Below are 23,021 nucleotides of genomic sequence, written 5' to 3'. Positions count from 1 at the left end.
TGATTTTAGGCCGGACCCAGTGACTCACGCCTGTAATCCCAGCACTTTGGGAGGCCGAGGCAGGCGGATTATCTGAGGTCAGGAGATCAAGACCATCCTGGCTAACATGGTGAAACCCCGTCTCTACTGAAAATACAAAAAATTAGCCAGGTGTGGTGGCAGGCACCTGTAGTCCCAGCTACTCCGGAGGCTGAGGCAAAAGAATGGCATGAACCCGGGAGGCGGAGCTTGCTGTGAGCCGAGATCACGCCACTGCACTCCAGCCTAGGGGACAGAGCAAGACTCCATCTCAAAAAAAAAAGAAAATAGTGATTTTAGGTGGACCGGAATGAGTAATCTAGAATATTTGATATGAGAGAAACAATCATAAGGACATTACATAAGAAAGGAAGAAAGAATTTAATGTGTCTACCATGTTTCAGAGGCAGCTAGGTGCTGTACTATACATATATTTTTTATTCTCACAATAGTCTTGCAAGTAATTTATTCAAAATCACAGTTCCTGAACAGTCCAATTTTTTGTGTGGTTTGTGTCTCAGAAGACTAAATTTACTGTTTCCACTGAAATAATGTGAAATGAGGGGAGATACATTCTCATGCACAAATCCATTATTGTATTAGAACATCTGTTGTCTTTCCTTATTATTGCTAGTATTTGTTAAAACCTCTACATTAATGACTTTGGTATTACAATAACTGTTTGATCTTCATGTTGTACCTCACCAGACTTTCACTATATTTTTGAGCACAAGCACCACTTCTAAATTAATCCATGAGTGACATTGCTATAGTCCTTTTAAAAGATTTTAAATTATAAGCAGGGTGTGGTGATACCTGCCTATAGTCCCAGCTACTTGTGAGGCTGATGCAGGAGGCATAGAGGAACTCAAATTACGCACAGATTGGCCAGGCACAGTGGCTCAAGCCTGTAATCCCAGCACTTTGGGAGGCCAAGACGGGCGGATCACGAGGTCAGGAGATCGAGACCATCCTGGCTAACACAGTGAAACCCCGTCTCTACTAAAAAATACAAAAAAAGCTAGCAGGGCGAGGTGGCGGGCGCCTGTAATCCCAGCTACTCGGGCGGCTGAGGCAGGAGAATGGCATAAACCTGGGAGACGGAGCTTGCAGTGAGCTGAGATCCAGCCACTGCACTCCAGCCTGGGCAACAGAGCGAGACTCCGTCTCAAAAAAAAAAAAAAAATTACACACAGATGATTTCATGCCATTAATTTGCCACTTAAGAATAGTGCTTTTGCCCGGCATGGTGGCTCACGCATGTAATCCCAGCACTTTTGGAGACCGAGGCAGGCAGATCACTTGAGGTCAGGAGATCACAAGGTTAGGAGATCGAGACCAGCCTGGCCAACATAGTGAAACTCCATCTTTCCTAAAAATACAAAAATTAGCCAGGCTTGGTGGCGCGTGCCTGTAGTCCCAGCTACTTGGGAGGCTGAGGCAGGAGAATCGCTTGAACCCGGGAGGCAGAGGTTGCAGTCAGCCAAGATCCCGCCACTGCACTCCAGCCTGGGTGACAGAGCTAGACTCCCTCTCAAAAAAAGGAAGGAAGAATAATGCCTATTTTTTTGTAGCAGCAAATGTGGCACCACCAGGTGGCAAGAGCAGAAACCTAGTTTATTTATTTATTTTTTGAGACCGAGTCTTGCTCTTGTTACCCAGGCTGGAGTGCAATGGCACAATCTAGGCTCACTGCAGGCTCCACCTCCTGGGTTTACTCACACCATTCTCCTGCCTCAGCCTCCCAAGTAGCTGGGACTAAAGGCGCCCGCCACCATGCCCGGCTCATTTTTTGTATTTTTAGTAGAGATAGGGTTTCACCATGTTAGCCAGGATGGTCTTGATCTCCTGACCCCGTGATCTGCCCGCCTCGGCCTCCCAGAGTGCTGGGATTGCAGGCATGAGCCACTGCTCCCAGCTCGTTTTTTGTTTTTTTGTTTTTTGTTGTTTTTTTTGAGATGGAGTCTCGACATGTCGGCCAGGCTGGAGTGCAGTGGTGCAATCTTGTCTCACTGCAACGTCCGCCTCCTGGGTTCAAGCAATTCTTGTGGAGTTCATACTTTGTATGTCAAGCGAGGCTCTGTTTTTTATATCAAACTGTCTAAGTATTGATAGTTCAAAGTCATGGGAAATGTGACTGCAACTTCAAGGAAAAAAAGTTTGCCTTTTTCGGGGCCTTAATTGTCTTATGCTGACTTGTTTTATGCAGTATACTTTGTGCTACTTTTCCAGGTGAACCGTCCTATTGGCAGGGTACAGATCTTCACTGCAGACTTATCTGAAATACCCCGTTGCAACTGTAAAGCTACTGATGAGAACCCCTGTGGGATAGACTCTGAATGCATCAACCGCATGCTGCTCTATGAGTGCCACCCCACAGTATGTCCTGCCGGAGGGCGTTGTCAAAACCAGTGCTTTTCCAAGCGCCAATATCCAGAGGTTGAAATTTTCCGCACGTTACAGCGGGGTTGGGGTCTACGGACAAAAACAGATATTAAAAAGGTTAGAAAAAGCTAAATTGCCAGATATTTTCTCCTCTTTGCAGTTGCTTGATGTCATTAATTCTTGACATTAGAAAATTCATCATAGAGGAAAATAACACAGTTAATAATTAACCTTATTGTTGTGTTTTGCCATATCCTTCCACAGTTTAGAGGCTCACAAATGAATGGGTTTGATCTCCTAAGTCCTTTGTATTGATCATGGTCACTGTGTAGTAGGATGGAAAAAATGGGACATTCATAGAGATGCTATGGCTTTGTTTGCTTTTTTGTGAATATCCTACAACCAGTAATTAAGAGAGATGACAGTGAGCACATGATACAGAGACATTGATCCACCTACTAATAAAATATTTTTAGTGAGGAAAAAATAGATCTGGCTTCATGAAACATGAAGGGTAAAAAGGTTAAGCCTTATTGAATGAAAATGCAGTAATGTCTTCAACTTAAAACTTGGCAGGATCTTGAAGTTTCTAACAAATAACATTGTATAGTCATTTTTTTTTTTTTTTAAATAAAATAAGCCTTATTCTGCTTACATTTTCTGAAGAATTTTATTGGTTTCTAGGAAATGTAGCATAGTATGGGTTGGTATTCAGTCATTTACCAAGTAGTTATTTTTATATTTACTGTATGTGCCAGGTATTGTGCTGGGGATGCACTAACCAAGACGAGAGATATGACCTATGCCTTCGTAAAGTTTACATTCTGGAGGGAGGAAAATATTGAACAAATCACCTCCCAGTGTGGAAGTATAAAGGGCTCTAGAGACGTGTGACGAAGGAACTGAAACTAGTTTGTCTCTGATGATATTTTATTTATTTTTTGAGAGAGGGTCTCACTCTGTTGCTCAGACTGGAGCGTACTGGTGCCATCTCCACTCACTGCAACCTCCACTTTCCGGGCTCAAGTGATCCTCCCATCTCAGCCTCCTGAGTAGCAGGGACTACAGACTCGCATCACCACACCTTGCTAATTTTTGTATTTTTTGTGGAGGCGAGGTCTCACCATGTTGCCCAGGCTGGTCTCAAACTCCTGGGCTCAACAGATCCTCCCAAAATGTTGGGATTATAGGCATGAGCCATCACTCTTGGCTTCTGAGGCTATTTTAAATTGAGACTTGAAATATAAGTAGCTATTGACTCAGGCAAGGTTACCATTAAAGCCCTGCAGGTTAGGAGTGAACACGTGTGAAAGCCAGAGTTACTGTAGCATAATGAATAGGGAGGATGGTCCTTTGAAATGTGGAGCAGAGCAAGCGCCAAGGAAGATGAACATAGTTTATTCAGGGAAACCAATTCTCAGGCTCTGGGACAGGTAGAGATTGGTCATCCATCTCTCTTTATAAGGAAGGTCTAGTTTACTTACTAATCTTCCATTCTGGAGGATCTTTAGTATCCAGTGTATCCTAATCTTTGTGCTGGTGACAGGGGTGGGAGTAAGGAGGTGTTTCTCATTATCAAATAGTTGGGAATTGTAAAGTAATTATATTGCATAAAATTATACTCATGTAATCTGCTTTGTAGAATCTGATGTTTTCATTAATTTTTTTTTTAATGTATACATTTGGATACCGGTGTCTTTTTTGCCATTAAGTCAGGAGATATTTCTTGTTCTAGGGTGAATTTGTGAATGAGTATGTGGGTGAGCTTATAGATGAAGAAGAATGCAGAGCTCGAATTCGCTATGCTCAAGAACACGATATCACTAATTTCTATATGCTCACCCTAGACAAAGTAAGTAATGGGAAGTGCTGTTTTCACTGTTACAAGATTGTAAAATTTGTGTTGCAGCCAAAGTATTTGTAGGCATGTAACACAGTTCCCAAGGCAGGGTCTTTTCCCATACCCACTGGGATTGCAGGATTGGGGTTCTGAAGTAGGTAAGAGTGCTCATTTTCTGGGTATTCATGGCCAGAGGCAATACAGCTGTTTTTAGCATTGTTTTTGAACAACTCAATGAAAATTGGAGCTTATATCTTTGAGTATTCTATAGGATTTCAAGTTTGAACTCAGAAAAGTACATAATTCTTTTTTATTTTATTTTACAGATTGAGAAAATTATTTGTTAAATATTTAATTATTTCACTGATCAGAACATGTACTTTTTTTTTATTCTTTTGAGACAGAGTCTCGTTCTGTCACCCAAACTGGAGTACAGTGGCATGATCTCGGCTCACTGCAACCTCTGCCTCCTGAGTTCAAGCGATTCTCGTGCTTCATCCTCCCAAATAGCTGGGACTACAGGCACCCGCCACCCCACCTGGCTACTTTTTTTATTTTTAGTAGAGACAGAGTTTCACTATGTTGGCCAGGCTGGTCTCAAGCTCCTGACCTCACGTGATCCACCTGCCTCAGCCTCCCAAAGTGCTGGGATTACAGGCATGAGCCACCACACCTGGCCTTAGTTTTTATAATAAAACCCTTTCTTGGTATTTACCTTTGTAAATATTTCTAATTGTGCGCTTAGGATTTGTGAGATCCTCACCTCCAGATATTCTGATCTTACTTTGGTATTGGAACTCTGCATTAGTATTTAAATCTTCTTAGGTGATTTCTAATGTGCATCTGGATTGAAACTACCTAAATAGAAAGAGGGATAAGCTGCTGTTTGTAGGGGAGTGGTCCTCAAACTTCAGTATAGTCAGAAACCTCTGGCGGCCTTGTTATATATAACACAGAATGCTACGCCCCAGAGTCTCTGCTTTAGTGTATTTGAAGCACAACCCAAGAATTTGAATGTCTAACAAATTTCTGAATGGTGACGGTGCTGGTCCAGAGATCACACTCTGAGAACGAAAGTTCTTTAGGATCTTTTCTCTGAGAGGCTCAGTCTTTACAAATAGGAACTCCAGCTTATTAGAGAGAATAGTCAAATTTTAATCCATAGCAGAGGTCTCAGGAAGTCTGATATGTAGCTTCTTTTGGAATTCTAGGACCGAATCATTGATGCTGGTCCCAAAGGAAACTATGCTCGGTTCATGAATCATTGCTGCCAGCCCAACTGTGAAACACAGAAGTGGTCTGTGAACGGAGATACCCGTGTAGGCCTTTTTGCGCTAAGTGACATTAAAGCAGGTAAGAATCATTTCAGGATTCTGCAGCTGACATCTGAATTTCAGGGCTTTTGTTTTTTACAAACAGCTTCCTCAGATTATAATTTTAAACATTTTTATGTGTACCATTCTCTGGAATTAAGTTCATTTACATTTTTGTGCAACCATCACCACCATCCATCTCCAGAACTCTTTTCATCTTCCCCTGCTAAAACTTTATACCCACTAAACACTAAGTCCCCATTCTTTTTCTTCACAGCCCCTGGCAATTGCCATTCTACTTTCTGTCTCTGAATTTGACTACTATATGTACTTCATATAAATGGACAATATTTGTCCTCTTGTGACCAGCTCATTTCATTCATTCATTGATTCATTTTTATTGTCTAGGGACAGAGCCTCACTCTGTTGCTCAAGCTGCAGTAGTACAGTGGCACCATCACAGTTCACTGCAGCCTCGACCTGGGCTCAAGCAATCCTGCTCCCTCAACCTCCTGCGTAGCTAGGACTATAGGCACTTGTCCCCGTTCCCAGTATTTTTTTTTGGTTTTTTTTTTTTTTTTTTTTTTTTTTGGTGGAGACAGAGTCTCGCTATGTTGCCACGACTGGTCTGGAAATCCTGGGCTCAAGTGATCTTCCTGCCTCAGCCTCCCAAAGTGCTGGGATTACAGGTCATGAGCAACCTTGCTTGGCTTGGCTCATTTTGTTTAGCACAATGTCTTCAGAACATGGATGGTTTTAATGGGACAAATTTTCACATTCATATGAACTTACCACTAATAGGTTTGCTTTAGAAACTACTAGCTCTTCAGTCTCCTTTCTCACCTTCCCTTTCACAGTTGCTCTTCTACTTTATAAACCAAAGATTGATCTCTCACTCTTCCATATCTTATGGTTTATGGACCCAAGGCTATTTTAAAAATAAGCCACTGGGTGTGGTGGTATATGCCTGTAGTCTCAGTTATTCAGGAGGCTAAGGCCAGAAATCGCTTGAGTTCAGGAGTTTGAGAAGCAGCCTGGGCAGTATAGTGAGACCTCTGACTCTTAAAAACACACACGCAAAACGACAAAAAACCCTCAACCTCTAGGATGTCAAAGAACAGGACCTTTGGAGAATTTACTGCTCTGTCGTGGCTCACCTGGGTACTTGTCTCTCTAATGGGGTAGCGAGATGGTTGTAACCAGGACAAATAGTAAGAAGTTTATTTGAATCGAAAGTAAATCTGGTATGGCTGAGTGGTTTGACAGTAAAGTTATGTGGTAGATATTTTCCATAAATTAAAGGATCTTAATCTATAGCTTCAAGGTTTTGATACAATTATTTTGAACATATATACCTATGCATGTAACACTCTCCAAATTGCATGATTTTTTAAATATTAAAATTTGTATAAACGTACATTTTGAAATGTACAAGAAAGTATATGAATTTTCAAATTTAGTTTTGCAAGGATATGAGCAAAACAGTTAAAATCAGTCTCCTGTACTCAAACTGGGATAGAACTGGCCTAGGTAGTCTGTAATATACCATAGTGTAGTCTAATTACCATTGAAACAGAAATCCCATTTGAACGTTCTGGAAGACCGTAGTTCTCCTTTGCTCAGTCACTGTTGTTGTCCTCAGGAAGCATTGATCAAGATAAAAGAATTAGAATGATGTTTGTTCAGATCTTAGTCTGTTTTTGTGTTTGTTTGTTTTTTGAGACAGTCTCGCTCTGTTGCCCAGGCTGGAGTGCAGTGGCATGATCTCGGCTCACTGCAACCTCCACCTCGTGGGTTCAAGCAATTTTCCTTCCTTAGCCTCTTAAATAGCTGGGATTACAGGCATCCACCACCATGCCCGGCAATTTTTTGGTATTTTTTTAGTAGAGACTCCTGACCTCAAGTGATCTGCCCACCTTGGCCTCCCAAAGTGTTAGAATTACAGGCGTGAACCACCACACCCAGCCTGTGTTTTAAATTTAATCTATGGGACTTCTCACACTCAGTGTATTTTTTTCTCTACAATTTAAATGTGTTGCCCAGGAGTCTTTTAGACTTTTTAGGTTGTGACAATTTTTAGATTTTAAAATTTGAGCCACTAGTTATTTTCCCCTGTTTTGCATTTGTTTCTCGTAATGTTTTACATGATGACACCAAGGACACTTGAGCATCACTGTGCACTGCACTCTGCTTATTTGAGATTGGTTTTTAGTTGCTGATTTATTTCAAATTTTTGGAATGGGTGGTTTCAGAGTATATTGTTTAGATTTCTTCTTTGTAACAGGAGTAATTCAGTAAATGATATGGAATACCAGATACAATTCTAAGCATATTACTTCATTTAAGCCTTGCAAAAGTGCTGTAAAGTAGGTGGTATTATACCTATGTTACTTTTATCCTTGGATGTCACACCTCTCTCATTCTTTTTTCCCTTTTTCTCTCTAATCACCCCAGGGTTGGAGAGGTTCCTCTATATTAAATCAATATAAATATCATTCCTGTATAATAAATCAGTCACATGATTTAGTTCTACTATGTCTGCTGAGTGCTGATAGTCCCATTCTTCTACTTAGAACCTGCAGTTCATGTCCATGAGAATGCCCTCCTCTGCCTTGTCTAGCCGCAAATTTCTCTTCTTTTTTTCCTGTGTTCATCAGCTCAGGTAGCTTGGTGTTGAAATTCTCAGACTTTGTTCCTCTCCTCACTTGGCTTTCAGTCTGCATATGTTCAGGATGGGGAAAATGAGACAGGATGTGCTAAGTGACAGGCGGAGTGCCTGTCAGAGCTGAGGCCTTCATTCAACTTCCTGGGCCCTTCACATACCTGCAACTTACTGTCTCCCATGTGTCCCATCCTTACTCTTGTTTATCTCTTCTCTCATGTCCTTTGCCATGCTCAGTAACTGAAGATCCATCAAGGATTGCTGCATATTGGACTCTTTTCTAGCATGGTATCACTGTTTTACTTTATGAGTGCTATACTTTCCGATTTAATTTAGCCTCTCTGTGATTATGCTTACATAGTATATGTTCGGTGAGCAGCAAGTTACAGCAAGTATCCTGCTTTCTTTTATCTGTGTATAAGGTAGAGCTATATTATAAGCATGTCGTATCTACAAAAATTTAGTTATCTATTCATAAATCTTTTATTAAGAGAAAACAGTGTGGGGCTGGGCACAGTGGCTAACGCCTATAATCGCAACACTTTGGGAAGCTGAGGTGGGAGGATCAGTTTAGATCAGGAGTTTGAGACCAGCGTGGCCAACATGGTGAAACTCCATCTCTACTAAAAATACAAAAACTAGCCGGGCGTGGTGGCAGGCGCCTGTAATCCCAGCTACTCAGGAGGCTGAGGCAGGAGAATAGCTTGAACCCAGGAGGCAGAGGCTGCAGTGAGCTGGGATCTCACCACTGCACTGCAGCCTGGGCAACAGAGCGAGACTGTTTCAAAAAAAAGAAAAAGAAAAAAGGGGGAAAAAAAAAAAGCATGAATTGAACCACCAAAGATTTAATCCAGTTAAGTTCAGTCATGAGATGGGAAACATGACCCTCCTGTTACATTGGTCAGTCTCACTCAGTTCCTGCACGCTCCTTGTGGCATGAGCCTCTCATCAGGCCATGAATAATTCTGCTATTCCTGCAGCATGACCCCTAAGTTAGCTGCTTGGTATTTTGAATATACTTGAATAAAGAAATAATGAAAATAATGATTTCATTTAACTTTAGATGAAAAACTATGTGTATCAGTCTCACTGATAAAAGGCATGTCAATCTGCAAAGGGAAATCTTAAGAACTGATAATTTTTAATATGAATGGCGGTTACTTTATACATTAACTGTAAACTATTACCCCTGTGATAGGCAACCTCTTTACATATTTATATAAAATTCTTAGATTTGGTAGGCCTCTCATAACTGGCTTTTAGTTACGGGCTTTGAGTTTGAATGTTTATTTTCTCTCACAATTTTGATGTAATGGACCTTTGACAGAAAGAGGACAGTTTGCCTGTTAATTTGAGTACCTTTTTTTAAAGTTTACAAATTAACTGCTATGTGCATTATGTCATATTGTCTCAATAAGCTTGTTAGAGTTCTCCATTTTAAAATGGGCTGCTCAGGGTTCAGATCACCCTGCTAAGGCTGTGACATAACTGGATCTACAACCAGTCTGTAATCTACAGATTTCTAGTGTTATTCTGTACTGAGATGCCTCTGCAGAGTGCTGCCAGGTAACATGTGTTCACCTGAGAACAGATAAACAAGTTTTCCTCATACTTGTATTCCCAGGGCCTGACACATTGATAAGTTGTTTTTTGTTTGTTTTGGTAATGAATTAACATATTTTGAATCTGAATGGTTAATAAACAAATGAAAAACAACTTGAGGTAATTAACACCTCTGTAGGAAGAGTTATCTTAAATATTACTTGTTAAGTCATTTAAGTTTTCTCTATTAAATTGTATGAGCTGATTATTAATGTTGTAAGATTAGAATTTATTAAAATACAGGATTAGAGCTAAATCCCTTTTAAAAATTATTTTTAAAATTAATCTGTTATCTTGGGAGTTGGTATCCTTTGTAATTAATACAGAAATAATGTAATTAAAACCACAGATATTAATATTTTCACGGTCTCTTATGCAGGCACTGAACTTACCTTCAACTACAACCTAGAATGTCTTGGGAATGGAAAGACTGTTTGCAAATGTGGAGCCCCGAACTGCAGTGGCTTCTTGGGTGTAAGGCCAAAGGTACCACCCTTCCAGACTTCTGCTTTGGGATTAGTGGTGCGGTCCTCCCTCCCTAACAGTGTTAGGGTAGTCTTCATTTCAAGAAGAAATTTCCTTTAAATTAATGACATTGAACCAGGCATGGTGGCTCATGCCTATAATCCTAGCACTTTGGGAGGCCGAGGTGGGCGGATCACCTGAGGTCAGGAGTTCGAGACCAGCCTGGCCAACATGGTGAAACCCCATCTTTACTAAGAATAGAAAAATTAGCTGGGCCGTGGTCGCATGTGCCTGTAGTCCCAGCTACTCAGGAGGCTTAGGCAGGAGAATCCCTTGAACCCAGGAGGCAGAGATTGCAGTGAGCTATCACGCCATTGCACTCTAGCCTGGGCAACAGAGCAAGACTCCTTCTCAAAAAAAAAAAATAATAATAATTAATGACATTGAATAGGTGTTGATAGGGCCACTTGTAATTCACTAAGCATTCAGCTGATCAATTCAATTACATAAGAGGTTTTTGGGGATATTGTTGAAGTGTTTTGTGCCATCTGACTTTAATTGGTGATACTTTTCTAACTAATAATGCTGTGAAATAGGACCTTATAAAGAAGGTTAGTTACCTCCCTCATCTTGATCTCACATCTCCTAATAAGCCACATGGACTCGGTTTATCTGTCTGTCCCTGTCTTTCTCTCACTTTTTCTCTTTCTGAAGATACCAAAAAATCTGCAGAAATGTAGTGTAACATCATAGATAAAAGTAGCACTCTTAATCTCACCATTATAACAAAGTATAAGCATTGTTGTGTCTTCCTGTTTTTTTTTTTTTTTTCTTTTTTTTTTGAGACGGAGTCTCGCTCTGTCGCCCGGGCTGGAGTGCAGTGGCCGGATCTCAGCTCACTGCAAGGTCTGCCTCCCAGGTTTACGCCATTCTCCTGCCTCAGCCTCCCGAGTAGCTGGGACTACAGGCGCCTGCCACCTCGCCCGGCTAGTTTTTTGTATTTTTTAGTAGAGACGGGGTTTCACAGTGTTAGCCAGGATGGTCTCGATCTCCTGACCTCGTGATCCACCCGTCTCGGCCTCCCAAAGTGCTGGGATTACAGGCTTGAGCCACCGCGCCCGGCTGTCTTCCTGTTTTTTTACTGTGTACTTTCTGAATAATTGAATTCTATTTCTGTAACTGTTAAGTATCATTTCCATGTCTGTAGTCTCCTTTTCTTTCTTTCTTTCTTTCTTTTTTATTTATTTATTTATTTTTGAGACGGAGTCTCGCTCTATATCGCCCAGGCTGGAGTGCAGTGGCATGATCTCGGCTCACTGCAAGCTCCGCCTCCCAGGTTCACGCCATTCTCCTGCCTCAGCCTCCCAAGTAGCTGGGACTACAGGGGCCCGCCACCACTCCTGGCTAATTTTTTGTATTTTTAGTAGAGACAGGGTTTTACCGTGTTAGCCAGGTTAGTCTCGATCTCCTAAACCCATGATCTGCTCACCTCAGTCTCCCAAAGTGCTGGGATTACAGGCATGAGCCACCGTGCCCGGCCCTTATATTATTATTTTTTTTAAGTCCTTGCTGATCATTTTTAGTGACTGTCTTTAATGGATGGACATACTAGATGAACATCTGGATGCTTCAAGATTCCTCTATCATAAGTAATAGCACCATGAAAATAGAAGTTTAATTTTGATGCAAAATAAACTATATAGTCACTTCAATTGAGTATGTTCCATATGCCTTTTTGATTGTGAAGCTCAGCATTAAAAACTGAAAAATGCAAATTAACATAGAAGCCAGTAAGAAGAGAGTAAATAATTGTTTTTTGAGACAGAGTCTCACTCTGTTGCCCAGGCTGAAGTGCAATGGTGTGATCTCGGCTCACTGTAACCTCCACCTCCCAGGTTCAAGTGATTCTCCTGCCTCAGCCTCCCGAGTAGCTGGGATTACAGTTGCCTGCCACCACACCTGGCTAATTGTTTTTATTTTTAGTGGAGACGGGGTTTCACCATGTTGGCCAGGCTGGTCTCAAACTCCTGACCTCGGGTGATACACCTGCCTCAGCCTCCCAAAGTACTGGGATTACAGGCATGAGCCACTGCGCCTGGCCAGAAAAGAGTAAATAATTTTCATCAATAATGTGAAAATGAAGAGCACTCAATGATCGTTTTTAAATCTTGTTAAATAAGGAGAATCACCTCTATATTATATTGGGTTTTATTTTGCTTTTTGTTTAGTTTCGTTGATTTACCTTTATTGTTCCTTGAGATGTTTGTTAACTTGTTTCCTATAAGTTAAAATACTAACTGAGTTTAACCCGTACTTAATGGTGTTAAGTGTACTGCGGATGTCAGTTTCTGCATCCTCGATGTCTGCATAGGATAGCATTTCACAGGAGTCAGTGAGAGGTAGATGCTGGAGCAGAAACTGAGAAATGAGAGATCACTGTGTGCTTTTAGTGTAGACATTGGTCTGTCAGAATAGGATGGACCTCCAGTAAGCCTTACAGATTGGTCCTGGATGTTTCTGGATGAACAAAGAGAGGACATCTGCTGGCTCTTCCAGGGTCCGTCTTAGGAGTGGTGGACATGAAGCTAATTTGACTTGATGCATAGTCTTGTTGTCGGCAGGGACCATGAATTAACTTTTTTGTGTCTTAACACATTGCTCATAGTAAGTTCGGTTATGCTTTGTTGAATGAACGAGAAATAGGCATGTTTAAACACACACACAGAAGTCTTCTTTAGTTTTGGAAGTAGACAAATATAAAAGTGAAACTTTGGCTGGGTGTGGTGGCTCACGCCTGTAATCCTAGCACTTTAGGAGGCCAAAGGAGGCGGGTCATGAGGTCAGGAGTTCGAAACCAGCCTGACCAACATGCTGAAACCCAGTCTCTACTAAAAATACAAAAATTAGCCAGGTGTGGCAGCAGGCGCCTGTAATCTCAGCTACTCAGGAGGCTGAGGCAGGAGAATCGCTTGAACCCAGCAGGCGGAGGTTGCAGTGAGCCTAGATCACGCCATTGCACTCCAGCCTGTGCAACAGAGCAAGACTCCGTCTCGAAAAATAAATAAATTAATTAATAAAACTTATGAAAGGCATGACATTTAACACCAGCCTTATGTATCAGCAAAAACACAACGATTTTTGTCTTCTGTTTTGTTCAGGTGGCAGGAGTAGTTGATACAAAAGTGGTAATTATTGCTACGTATCTGTGATATACCAGGTACTTTTCCTGCATTTTATCTTCATGACAATCACTTTTCCCAGAGAAGAGAATGAGGCTCAGAGAGGATAGTTAACCTGGTTAAGATTGGTACTAATGTGTTGACAGAATGCTGACTATTCAATATCTGACCTGTAGAATCAACCCATTGCCACGGAAGAAAAGTCAAAGAAATTCAAGAAGAAGCAACAGGGGAAGCGCAGGACCCAGGGTGAAATCACAAAGGAGCGGGAAGATGAGTGTTTTAGTTGCGGTGATGCCGGCCAGCTCGTCTCCTGCAAGAAGCCAGGCTGCCCAAAAGTTTACCATGCAGACTGTCTCAATCTGACCAAGCGACCAGCAGGTTGGTGCCAAAATCCATTCTCTCCATCATACTCAGGGTCTCATGCCATTTGCATCAGCCTTGAAGAAAGTGCCATTTGGTCTTCCCATGCATAATTTTGAGGGGTATGGTCTATTTTCTCATTCTGGAAATAATGAAAACAAAGGCTTAGAATTCTTAGTTATGAAGAATGGAACAGCAATGCACTTGCTGTGTTTCAAGTCCTTTACTTACATTTATGTTATTTCATCCCCCTAGCAACTCATAATGATTGGTTTTCTTCCATAATGCATGTGAAGAAACAGAATTAGGATAGGTGAAGTGACATTTCATACATAGATCCAGGAGCTGGATTGAGAGCTGGGTTTTTGACTCCAAGACTATTCAATCATGTTGCCTTTCTAGAGAAAGAAAGATTGACATAGTTAAAGCCTTTAGGTGGTTCTAGTCACTGAGAGATGGATTGCCACCATTTTAGCACTTCCTACCTTGCTCCCCTACGCCTAGTGTGATCTCCCCCCATGCAGAGTAGACTGTTTTCCTCTAAAGTAGATGTGGTTGTATCAGTTAATACGTGAGAAAGCTGCTCAGGGGGATGTGGTACCCAGGAAATTTGTAGTTTGTATTAGAGGATTTTAGGGATTTGGATATGCCGTCTATTTTAATGGACAAAAAAAGAGAAACCAGTAGGGAGCTGTTCCAGGGTGAAGAGATTATACATTACTAGTGACCTGCTTCCAAGAATTGCAGAAGGTTAAGAACTTTGGGGTATACGTAAAAGGAATTTGTCCCCAAATTGGCTTTCCTTCAGTGTATATTGGACAGAGTCTTGAAGTAAAAGAAACTGAGATAGAATGAGGGCAAGGCCATCACATTGACCTGTCAGTGCCAGGAAATAGAACTGTTTCAGAATCAACTGCTCAGGGTCGTCACTGGCACAGGCTATGATCGAACCAGTCTTGCCTATGTGCCAGGAGTGGGAGCTGGTGTAGTTGATTTGAAGGTGGAAACACTGTCCCTGGTCCAAGACTCAGGTTTCATGAAATGTAGGGAGGCAGATAAAAGCTTAGGTCAGCTTTGGGTCTTTTTTACTGATTCCATGTAAACAACATATAATCTGCTGTGCTGGTCTCAAGACTTAGAACAAAGGTATACAATCTTCCATTTTTCATAATTTTTTATCTTTTCTATTGCTGTTAATAAGCAAATAAGCAGGAATCTAAATAGCCAGGATATTTCTCTTTGAGTTGCTTATTTCATTTTTTTTTTTTTTTTTTTTTTTTTGAGACGGAGTCTCGCTCTGTCGCCCAGACTGGAGTGCAGTGGCCGGATCTCGACTCACTGCAAGCTCCGCCTCCCGGGTTTACGCCATTCTCCTGCCTCAGCCTCCCGAGTAGCTGGGACTACAGGCACCCGCCACCTCGCCCGGCTAGTTTTTGTATTTTTAGTAGAGACGGGGTTTCACCGTGTTAGCCAGGATGGTCTCGATCTCCTGACCTCGGGATCCGCCCGTCTTGGCCTCCCAAAGTGCTGGGATTACAGGCTTGAGCCACCGCGCCCGGCCTGAGTTGCTTATTTCAAAGCTGTATAGTACAAATGGAGATTACAAAAATATGAAAGTAATATCTTAAGTTTCATGTTATGGTGTCCCTGCCTCTCTGCCCCCCACCTGCTTGCTGGAAATAGTCATAGAAATACCGATTTACTCCTCTGCTTGTATATTTAGTTGATAGTAGTTGCTATTTGATAATTCGCTGTTACTTTATGTATTCTGTGCAGAAAAAGAAGCTGGAATTCTGGGGCAAGAGGTGGCTGGTGAGTGGCATAAGCTCTCTGAACCAGGGGCAGTGTGAAGGAAGGTCATCATCCACATGTTCGGACTGTAGCATAGCCATGGCCCATGTGATATATATCTCTTTTTTCCTAAACTTTTGTTTTACTTCTGTGTTTTCAGGGAAATGGGAATGTCCGTGGCATCAGTGTGACATCTGTGGGAAGGAAGCAGCCTCCTTCTGTGAGATGTGCCCCAGCTCCTTTTGTAAGCAGCATCGAGAAGGGATGCTTTTCATTTCCAAACTGGATGGGCGTCTGTCTTGTACTGAACATGACCCCTGTGGGCCCAATCCTCTGGAACCTGGGGAGATCCGTGAGTATGTGCCTCCCCCAGTACCACTGCCTCCAGGGCCAAGCACTCACCTGGCAGAGCAATCAACAGGAATGGCTGCTCAGGCACCCAAAATGTCAGATAAACCTCCTGCTGACACCAACCAGACGCTGTCGCTCTCCAAAAAAGCTCTGGCAGGGACTTGTCAGAGGCCACTGCTACCTGAAAGACCTCTTGAGAGAACTGACTCCAGGCACCAACCTTTAGATAAAGTCAGAGACCTTGCTGGGTCAGGGACCAAATCCCAATCCTTGGTTTCCAGCCAGAGGCCACTGGACAGGCAACCAGCAGTGGCAGGACCAAGACCCCAGCTAAGCGACAAACCCTCTCCAGTGACCAGCCCAAGCTCCTCACCCTCAGTCAGGTCCCAACCACTGGAAAGACCTCTGGGGACGGCTGACCCAAGGCTGGATAAATCCATAGGTGCTGCCAGCCCAAGGCCCCAGTCACTGGAGAAAACCCCAGTTCCCACTGGCCTGAGACTTCCGCCGCCAGACAGACTGCTTATTACCAGCAGTCCCAAACCCCAGACTTCAGACAGGCCCCCTGACAAACCCCATGCCTCTTTGTCCCAGAGACTCCCGCCTCCTGAGAAAGTACTGTCAGCTGTGGTCCAGACCCTTGTAGCTAAAGAAAAAGCACTGAGGCCTGTGGACCAGAATACTCAGTCAAAAAATAGAGCTGCTTTGGTGATGGATCTCATAGACCTAACTCCTCGCCAGAAGGAGCTGGCAGCTTCACCTCATGAGGTCACACCACAGGCTGATGAGAAGATGCCAGTGTTGGAGTCGAGTTCATGGCCTGCCAGCAAAGGTCTGGGGCATATGCCGAGAGCTGTTGAGAAAGGCAGTGTGTCAGATCCTCTTCAGACATCTGGGAAAGCAGCAGCCCCTTCAGAGGACCCCTGGCAAGCTGTTAAATCATTCACCCAGGCCAGACTTCTTTCTCAGCCTCCTGCCAAGGCTTTTTTATATGAGCCAACAACTCAGGCCTCAGGAAGAGCTCCTGCAGGGACTGAGCAGAACCCAGGGCCTCTTAGCCAAGTCCCGGGCCTGGTGAAGCAGGCGAAGCAGATGGTCGGAGGCCAGCAACTACCTGCACTTGCCGCCAGGAGTGGGCAGTCCTTTAGATCTCTCGGGAAGGCCCCAGCCTCCCTCCCCACTGAAGAAAAGAAGTTGGTAACCACAGAGCAAAGTCCCTGGGCCCTGGGAAAAGCCTCATCACGGGCAGGGCTCTGGCCCATAGTGGCTGGACAGACACTGGCACAGTCTTGCTGGTCTCCTGGGAGCACACAGACATTGGCACAGACTTGCTGGTCTCTTGGAAGAGGGCAAGACCCCAAACCAGAGCAAAATACACTTCCAGCTCTTAACCAGGCTCCTTCCAGTCGCAAGTGTGCAGAATCAGAACAGAAGTAATACCAATCAATGTCACATGAACAAACAAGATGCCCCCAGGGTACCATTTGGGGAGGGGAAATCTTTCCTTTCTTTCCCCCTTTAAAAAAAACCAGATCTGCCCCCAACACTTTCCCACTGTTCTTCTTTCCTCATATCCCAACACTCAGAACTCTTGTGACATTAGCCAGTGGGGGCTTATGGTTGTGTGAACCATGTTTGAAAATCCAGTGGGCCCCAACCAAGGAGACAGACAGACTTGGGTCTCTTTCCCCCAACTTTTCCACATGGTCATCGTGAAATAAAAAGTCCACTCTGGAGTCAAGTATGGAATTCAATTCCGCTGGTCAGGTTGGAAGGTATAGGGGCTCTCAAAGCGATTTCCCCAACCAGACAGAGCCCCATTGAGGGGCTAGGAACCCTCGGGAGAAAATGGTGTTCTTTCAAATCAGTGGCGATTTCCTGAGCATTCACGTGTTCTAGGCTGGGTGCTAGTCACTGATGAGAGAGACAGAGGTAAATCAGGCCTCATCCCTGTGAGCCTGGATTCCAAGGCTTTCAGGAACCTTTGACCAGGAAGTAACAGGAAGTTCTGAGGGGCTCTGGGGTTTTAGACTCATTTTGAAATGTCCTTTGTGGCACCAGAAGTGGTTGTGTTGAGGAAGTGTCTCTTGGCTGGGATGTGCATGGGTGCGTGTGCATGCACGCACACTCACAGAGGTCTCCTCTATAGATGGAAGGAAGGGTGCTGCATTGAGGCCAAGCGAGGCTGTTGGCTGGGGTAGCCGCTGCTGCGTTTGTCTGGGCTGTGCAGATTCTGAAGCTCAGTCCTTGGAGGAGCAGGTGGTCAGGGGGAGTTGGGCTCTGTGCGAATGTAGATTTCCAGCAGTGGAAGAAGGCATTTGGCAAGCTTCTCTTTCTTTGCTTTTGTTTCTACCTATTTTTCTCTTTGTACATGAATCCACCCCATCCCTATTTCCCTAGAACACTCAGGTGCTTTCAGATTTCAGAGCCTCGGGCAGTGGGCATAGGGAATCTCTGGCAAGCTCTGAGCTAGACACACCAGCTTCAGGAAGAGTACCAGCTCCTGATGGGAAACTTCTTTTCCCCGATCCTTTTCCCTCCTGAGTGGAGGGAGTCCTCTTCTTCGCCTCCCTGAGAATTGCTGTGCTCTGTATGGAGAGCACCTACCTGCTGACTTAGCTCAAAGGCAAGCCAGAACCCTTCCCTGAAGACTGGCGAGAGGTGATGTTTAGAGCAATGTCCAGGCTAAGAGATGACTCCTAATAACTGCTGATTATCTGTTACTGCTGCCCTGAGCTGGGGCCCAAGGGCTGGGAAATCTGTTGGTGCTACCCTGCCCTACCATTCACCCAGCTCACAGACTGCCAACAGGAAGTACTGTTTGGCTAGTTTCCTCCCACTTACCTACCCCTCCTTTGTCCTTAGACCAACATGTTTACCTCTCTGCTTTGCCAACTTAGCCAGCAGGCCATCCCCTGGCCCTAATGTCTCCTGGCCATTATCTTTTAGTTATGGCTCTCACGTTCTCAACAGGATTCCGTATTTGGTCCCAGTTTCCTCAATTTCTTATTGAGGTTACTCCCATCAATTCCACAGCGGGAACAATAGTTATTATAGAAGCATTTGCGCTTTATCTAAAGATTAAAAACAGAATCTGCTTTTATTTCCCAAAGTCTGTCTCTGAGGTTGAGACACTTGAACTCAGGCAGAGGGACGAGGCTGGGCAGGGCTCTCCTGAGTTTAGGGGCCTATCCCTGCATTTCACTGAGACCTCGGAATCTCCTCTGTGAATTCCACCTGCCTAGTTCTCCCCTTTCATCCTCCCTCTCTTCCCACATCATCAAAGAGGAAAAGCTCTTTGTTCAAAAGGAAGAGAAAACGTAAAGCATCTTATTTTCTTTTAAAAGAATTTTAAACCATGAAAAAGATATTTTTAAAGAAATTCACCCAGAACATTAAAGTTCATTATATTAAGTATTTATCATGTGTGAGAATAATAAGTATATAACTGCAGCTAGTAGGTCCCTTTCCCTAATCTTTTAGGTCATTTGAGTAGGGTTTGCTTGGTGCCAGTCCTGTGCCCTTTTCTCTCCAGTCATCTGTAGTTGTGATCAGAAAAAGATACCTGCACTGCACTGTCAGAGTCTCCTTTCACTATGTTGTGTGTTAAATTACCGTAGCTCTTTGTTTCATGAATAAACTGTGAATTTGGGGTGGGGCGGGGGGAGGGCGTGCAGGCCATGTAAAAATTTTCAGTGGAGAAGTTTGATCCTAAACTAGCTTCTCTAAAGTAGGCTTTGGTAGGTAATCAACTTGACAGCAGTCTAGATGTCTCACAGGACAGGAGGGAGTAAGGGAAAGGGGCCATGATTGGCTGCTTTGTGGTTTTGTTTTGGTTCTTTCCATTCTCTGCCATTCACTGGAGGCTTCATTCCAGACCTGCCTGGGAAAACAGCTTCTGAGCCATTTTGGGGAGCAGTTCTTCATCTGAATGGATGGACATCTGGGCCTCCTTCAAGGGCCATTGAATGGAAACTGGAAAACCATTGGAAACTAGAAATTTGATCTATTGGACCCACCAATAGCAGCATCTGATACTAGATTGTTAAAATCATGAAAGCAGTCACTATCCAATTAGAAGCAGAGTCAGAACAACTGTTGGGAAATGTGACTTTTGGATGAAGGGGAGGGAGTGGCCTTGCCAGCCCTGTGGGACGTCTCCTGAAACTTATAAGACCCCTTTTCCAAGGGGATGTGAATTGGAGTGAAAAGGAAATCTTTCATCTTAGAAAACTTCTGGTCCTTACGCAGGATGGTATTTGGGTATGCGCTTGGAAATTGAGATCTCAAGAGTGTTTGCCTTGGAGCCAGCTCCCCAGGAAGCCTTTTCCAGGGACAAGGTAAAAGTTGAAATGCTTCATAGGTAGCTAGAAAGCCAATACATTTCCTAGCCCTGCTAAGTCAGAAAAAGATTATGAAAAATGTTGAAATTTACATTCAAAGCCTCATTTGCTTCTCTTGCTGGAGCCAACCCTGTCTAATAGCAAAATAGCTGTCATTGATACAGAAACATCCTCATTTTTAAATGTCTGCTTTACCCTGTTACTGAGTTTGACATGACTTAAATCACTGTGTTGACCCTCTTCTGAACCAAATCTTTAGCATTGATGAAAATAGTTATTTTGTTCTTTACATCCTTCACCCCACACTATGGTCAGGGCATGAAACATCCTGTTGATCCTTCCCAGGCTCGGCACTGTCTGCTCACTGGAGCTGGACTCCCAGGTTGTAATTCTAATGTTGCCTCCTGAGAACAGAATGGCAGAAAGTTTGGTCCTTGCAGCTTCCCCCATAGGGAGTAATGAGGACAGCGTGAAACTTGGATAGGTTTTACCCTTAGTTCCTATAAGGCAGATTTTCCTAAGGTTTTAAAAATGATACTGTCATCCTCTTGGGGTTTGTCAGCCAGGTTAGAGGAGCCCAGTGTCCTAACCTCTCCGAGATCACGGCAGAGAAGGAGCTGCCTCCAGCCCCTTTTTTGCTGAGTCTCATTTGAGCGGTTCCATGTGTAGACATTCCAGGTCACTGCTTGGTAGCTGCTGTGGGAGCCTGTCATTGGCTATGGCCAGTTAGTTCTCAGCTGAGCTTCCTAGGGCCAGTGCAACAGGGCCAGAGGCTGCTATAGTGTAAATTGAAATAAGAATAGATCATTGTTTTGTACACACACAAAAAATGTAATGATGGTGCTAATTTCACGGTATAAATAAGCACTGCCAAGGGTTGAGGGACTGGCAGCTCAAGAAACCCGGGTTCCTGTTTGGGAGGAGATTTTATGTAGAAAAGTTTCTTTGAGGCTTTGTTAAAAGTAGGGAGAAGGAAGATCCTCAATGTAGCCTGCACCCAACCCTGGAGTGGCCCAGTGCAATCCAGAGGTGGAAGAGATCCTGTATCCATGTGAAGGTGGCCATTGAGTTTCTCAGGGCTGGGGCCACCTTGTCCATAGCCTCCGTCCACACTGCCTGGAGCAGGTTGTTAGAGAGCTCTGGTTGTTGGGTCTTCCTCAGCTCCCTTCTGCCCCTCTCTACCTCTTCCACTCACGGAAGCACCTCTACTGCTTATGAAGATTAAGGGTAATATTTTCTAAGGAAGTGGAAATAATTAAACTAGAAATCCACAACCTCGGAAGAAGTGTTTCGAGTTTAACATGCGCTGTTTCTGCTTATGTGGTTCCCTCTCTAGAGCTGCTTTCCCATGACCTTCAAAACACCAGGTTATTGTGGGGCTTCAGGTGTAAGGTCCTGGAAGTTAAGCAAAGTTTTGTGGACAAGAGATGGGCACAGAGAGTAGAAGCAGAAATAAATGGTTCTAGTGTTTTCAACTTCCAGGGTTGGGGCAGGCCAGAGCAAGGCGGTCTCATCGAGGTGGGTGCTACCTGTGTGTGTGTAGATGAGTGTGCTGAAGGTGGGGAGGGCAGCACACAGCAGCTCATGGCAGAGCCGCCTCCTAGGTCTTGGCAAAGAGGCAAGCTGATACATCTATCTATATTGTTAAGAAAGGGGTCGGGGGGATCAGCCAAGGTCCATCGTTTTTTTGCCCCCCACCCCCACCCCCATAGATTGTCAGCTGTAAGTGAAACTCCTAGTGAAAAAGAGGGGAGCCCTGTGTTAGGAGTCCCCATAAACATGTACTGTAATTCTTTGTATATAGAAAAAAAATTACTGTAAAGTAAAGTTTAACTTTACTCATATATGGCCCTTGCCCTGTGTTTTGTTTTATTGGCTGTGGGGAGTTGTAGTCTAACAGGAGGGAGGATTGTTTGGGGTGAGAGCAGAAGCCAGCCCCAGAGATAGTACCCGGTGCAGTGGGGGCAGGGATGCTGTGGACCTAAGCCCTTCCTAAGCCCTACCTATGCATGTCATGGGAGTAGTGTGTTTCCTCCCAGCAGCCACAGGGCTGCCCAAGCCTCTCTCTCTCCTGTTGGGAGTGGCTGGTGTCAGTTTCAGTCTGCCTCCACAGGAAGCCCCATCACTCATGAAGGAAGGGCAGTTTGAGGAACTGGTTTTTAAAAAGGAAGTGGAACCAAAGCACTTTCTGAGTGTGAGTCTGTCCATGTTGGCTAAGTTATACATTCTTCCAAGGCAGTTGTTGGCCACTGCGGAGGACTCAGCCTAGGCCTAAATAAAGGCAGGAAAGCAGAGGCAGAGGATAAACTGTTAAGGCAAAGCCCCTGGCCTGGGGCCACACCCTCCATACCGGAAAGGGCTGCAATAAATTTCCTTCTGGTTGAACAGCAAGTGTCAGCCCTATTTACAATAACACCTGATTCCTCAGAAATACCTGGATCTTCAAGGCTCAAGACTTTGGGGAAAACTTGGGAGTTTGCTTCCCTTTGTGACCTAGTCCTGAACTTCCTGCCCTTTCAGCAAAAAGTGCTTGGGAAGATTGGGAAAAACATTTAGTACTAGAATTACTCTTCACTTCCCAATGCTTGGGCTGCATAGGAGTCACCTTATTTTACAGATGAGAAACTCAAGATGAGAGTTTAAGTCTAAATTAGCAGCTGAATTGGAACCAAGTCTGGATCCATTAGACCTTTCTGGCTTACAGAACTT

The 23,021-nt window shown here is 43.8% G+C and overlaps 1 protein-coding gene across 10 annotated transcripts in view; it reads left to right on the top strand.

Moving 5' to 3' along the window:
• Positions 1-22,156, top strand: part of NSD1 (nuclear receptor binding SET domain protein 1) — a 178,076-nt gene extending 155,920 nt beyond the window's left edge. For 7 of the 10 annotated variants that reach the window (XM_033180030.1, XM_033180039.1, XM_033180034.1 and 4 more), the window contains 6 exons: positions 2,251-2,520; positions 4,139-4,255; positions 5,455-5,596; positions 10,200-10,306; positions 13,641-13,845; positions 15,779-17,706. In XM_033180030.1, the coding sequence (XP_033035921.1) occupies positions 2,251-2,520; positions 4,139-4,255; positions 5,455-5,596; positions 10,200-10,306; positions 13,641-13,845; positions 15,779-17,406 (2,469 nt within the window). In that variant the 3' untranslated portion in view covers positions 17,407-17,706. Of the gene's footprint in view, positions 1-2,250; positions 2,521-4,138; positions 4,256-5,454; positions 5,597-10,199; positions 10,307-13,640; positions 13,846-15,778 lie in introns of all 10 variants that reach the window. The other 3 variants (XM_033180036.1, XM_033180029.1, XM_033180037.1) reach the window with 2 other exon arrangements.
• Positions 22,157-23,021: the final 865 nt, after the last annotated feature.

The sequence above is a fragment of the Trachypithecus francoisi genome, unplaced genomic scaffold (genome assembly GCF_009764315.1).
Source record: "Trachypithecus francoisi isolate TF-2019V2 unplaced genomic scaffold, Tfra_2.0 Lachesis_group2, whole genome shotgun sequence".
NCBI lineage: Eukaryota > Metazoa > Chordata > Mammalia > Primates > Cercopithecidae > Trachypithecus > Trachypithecus francoisi.
Note: the sequence above shows the minus strand (reverse complement) of the source record. Positions and strands in the feature narration are given on the sequence as shown.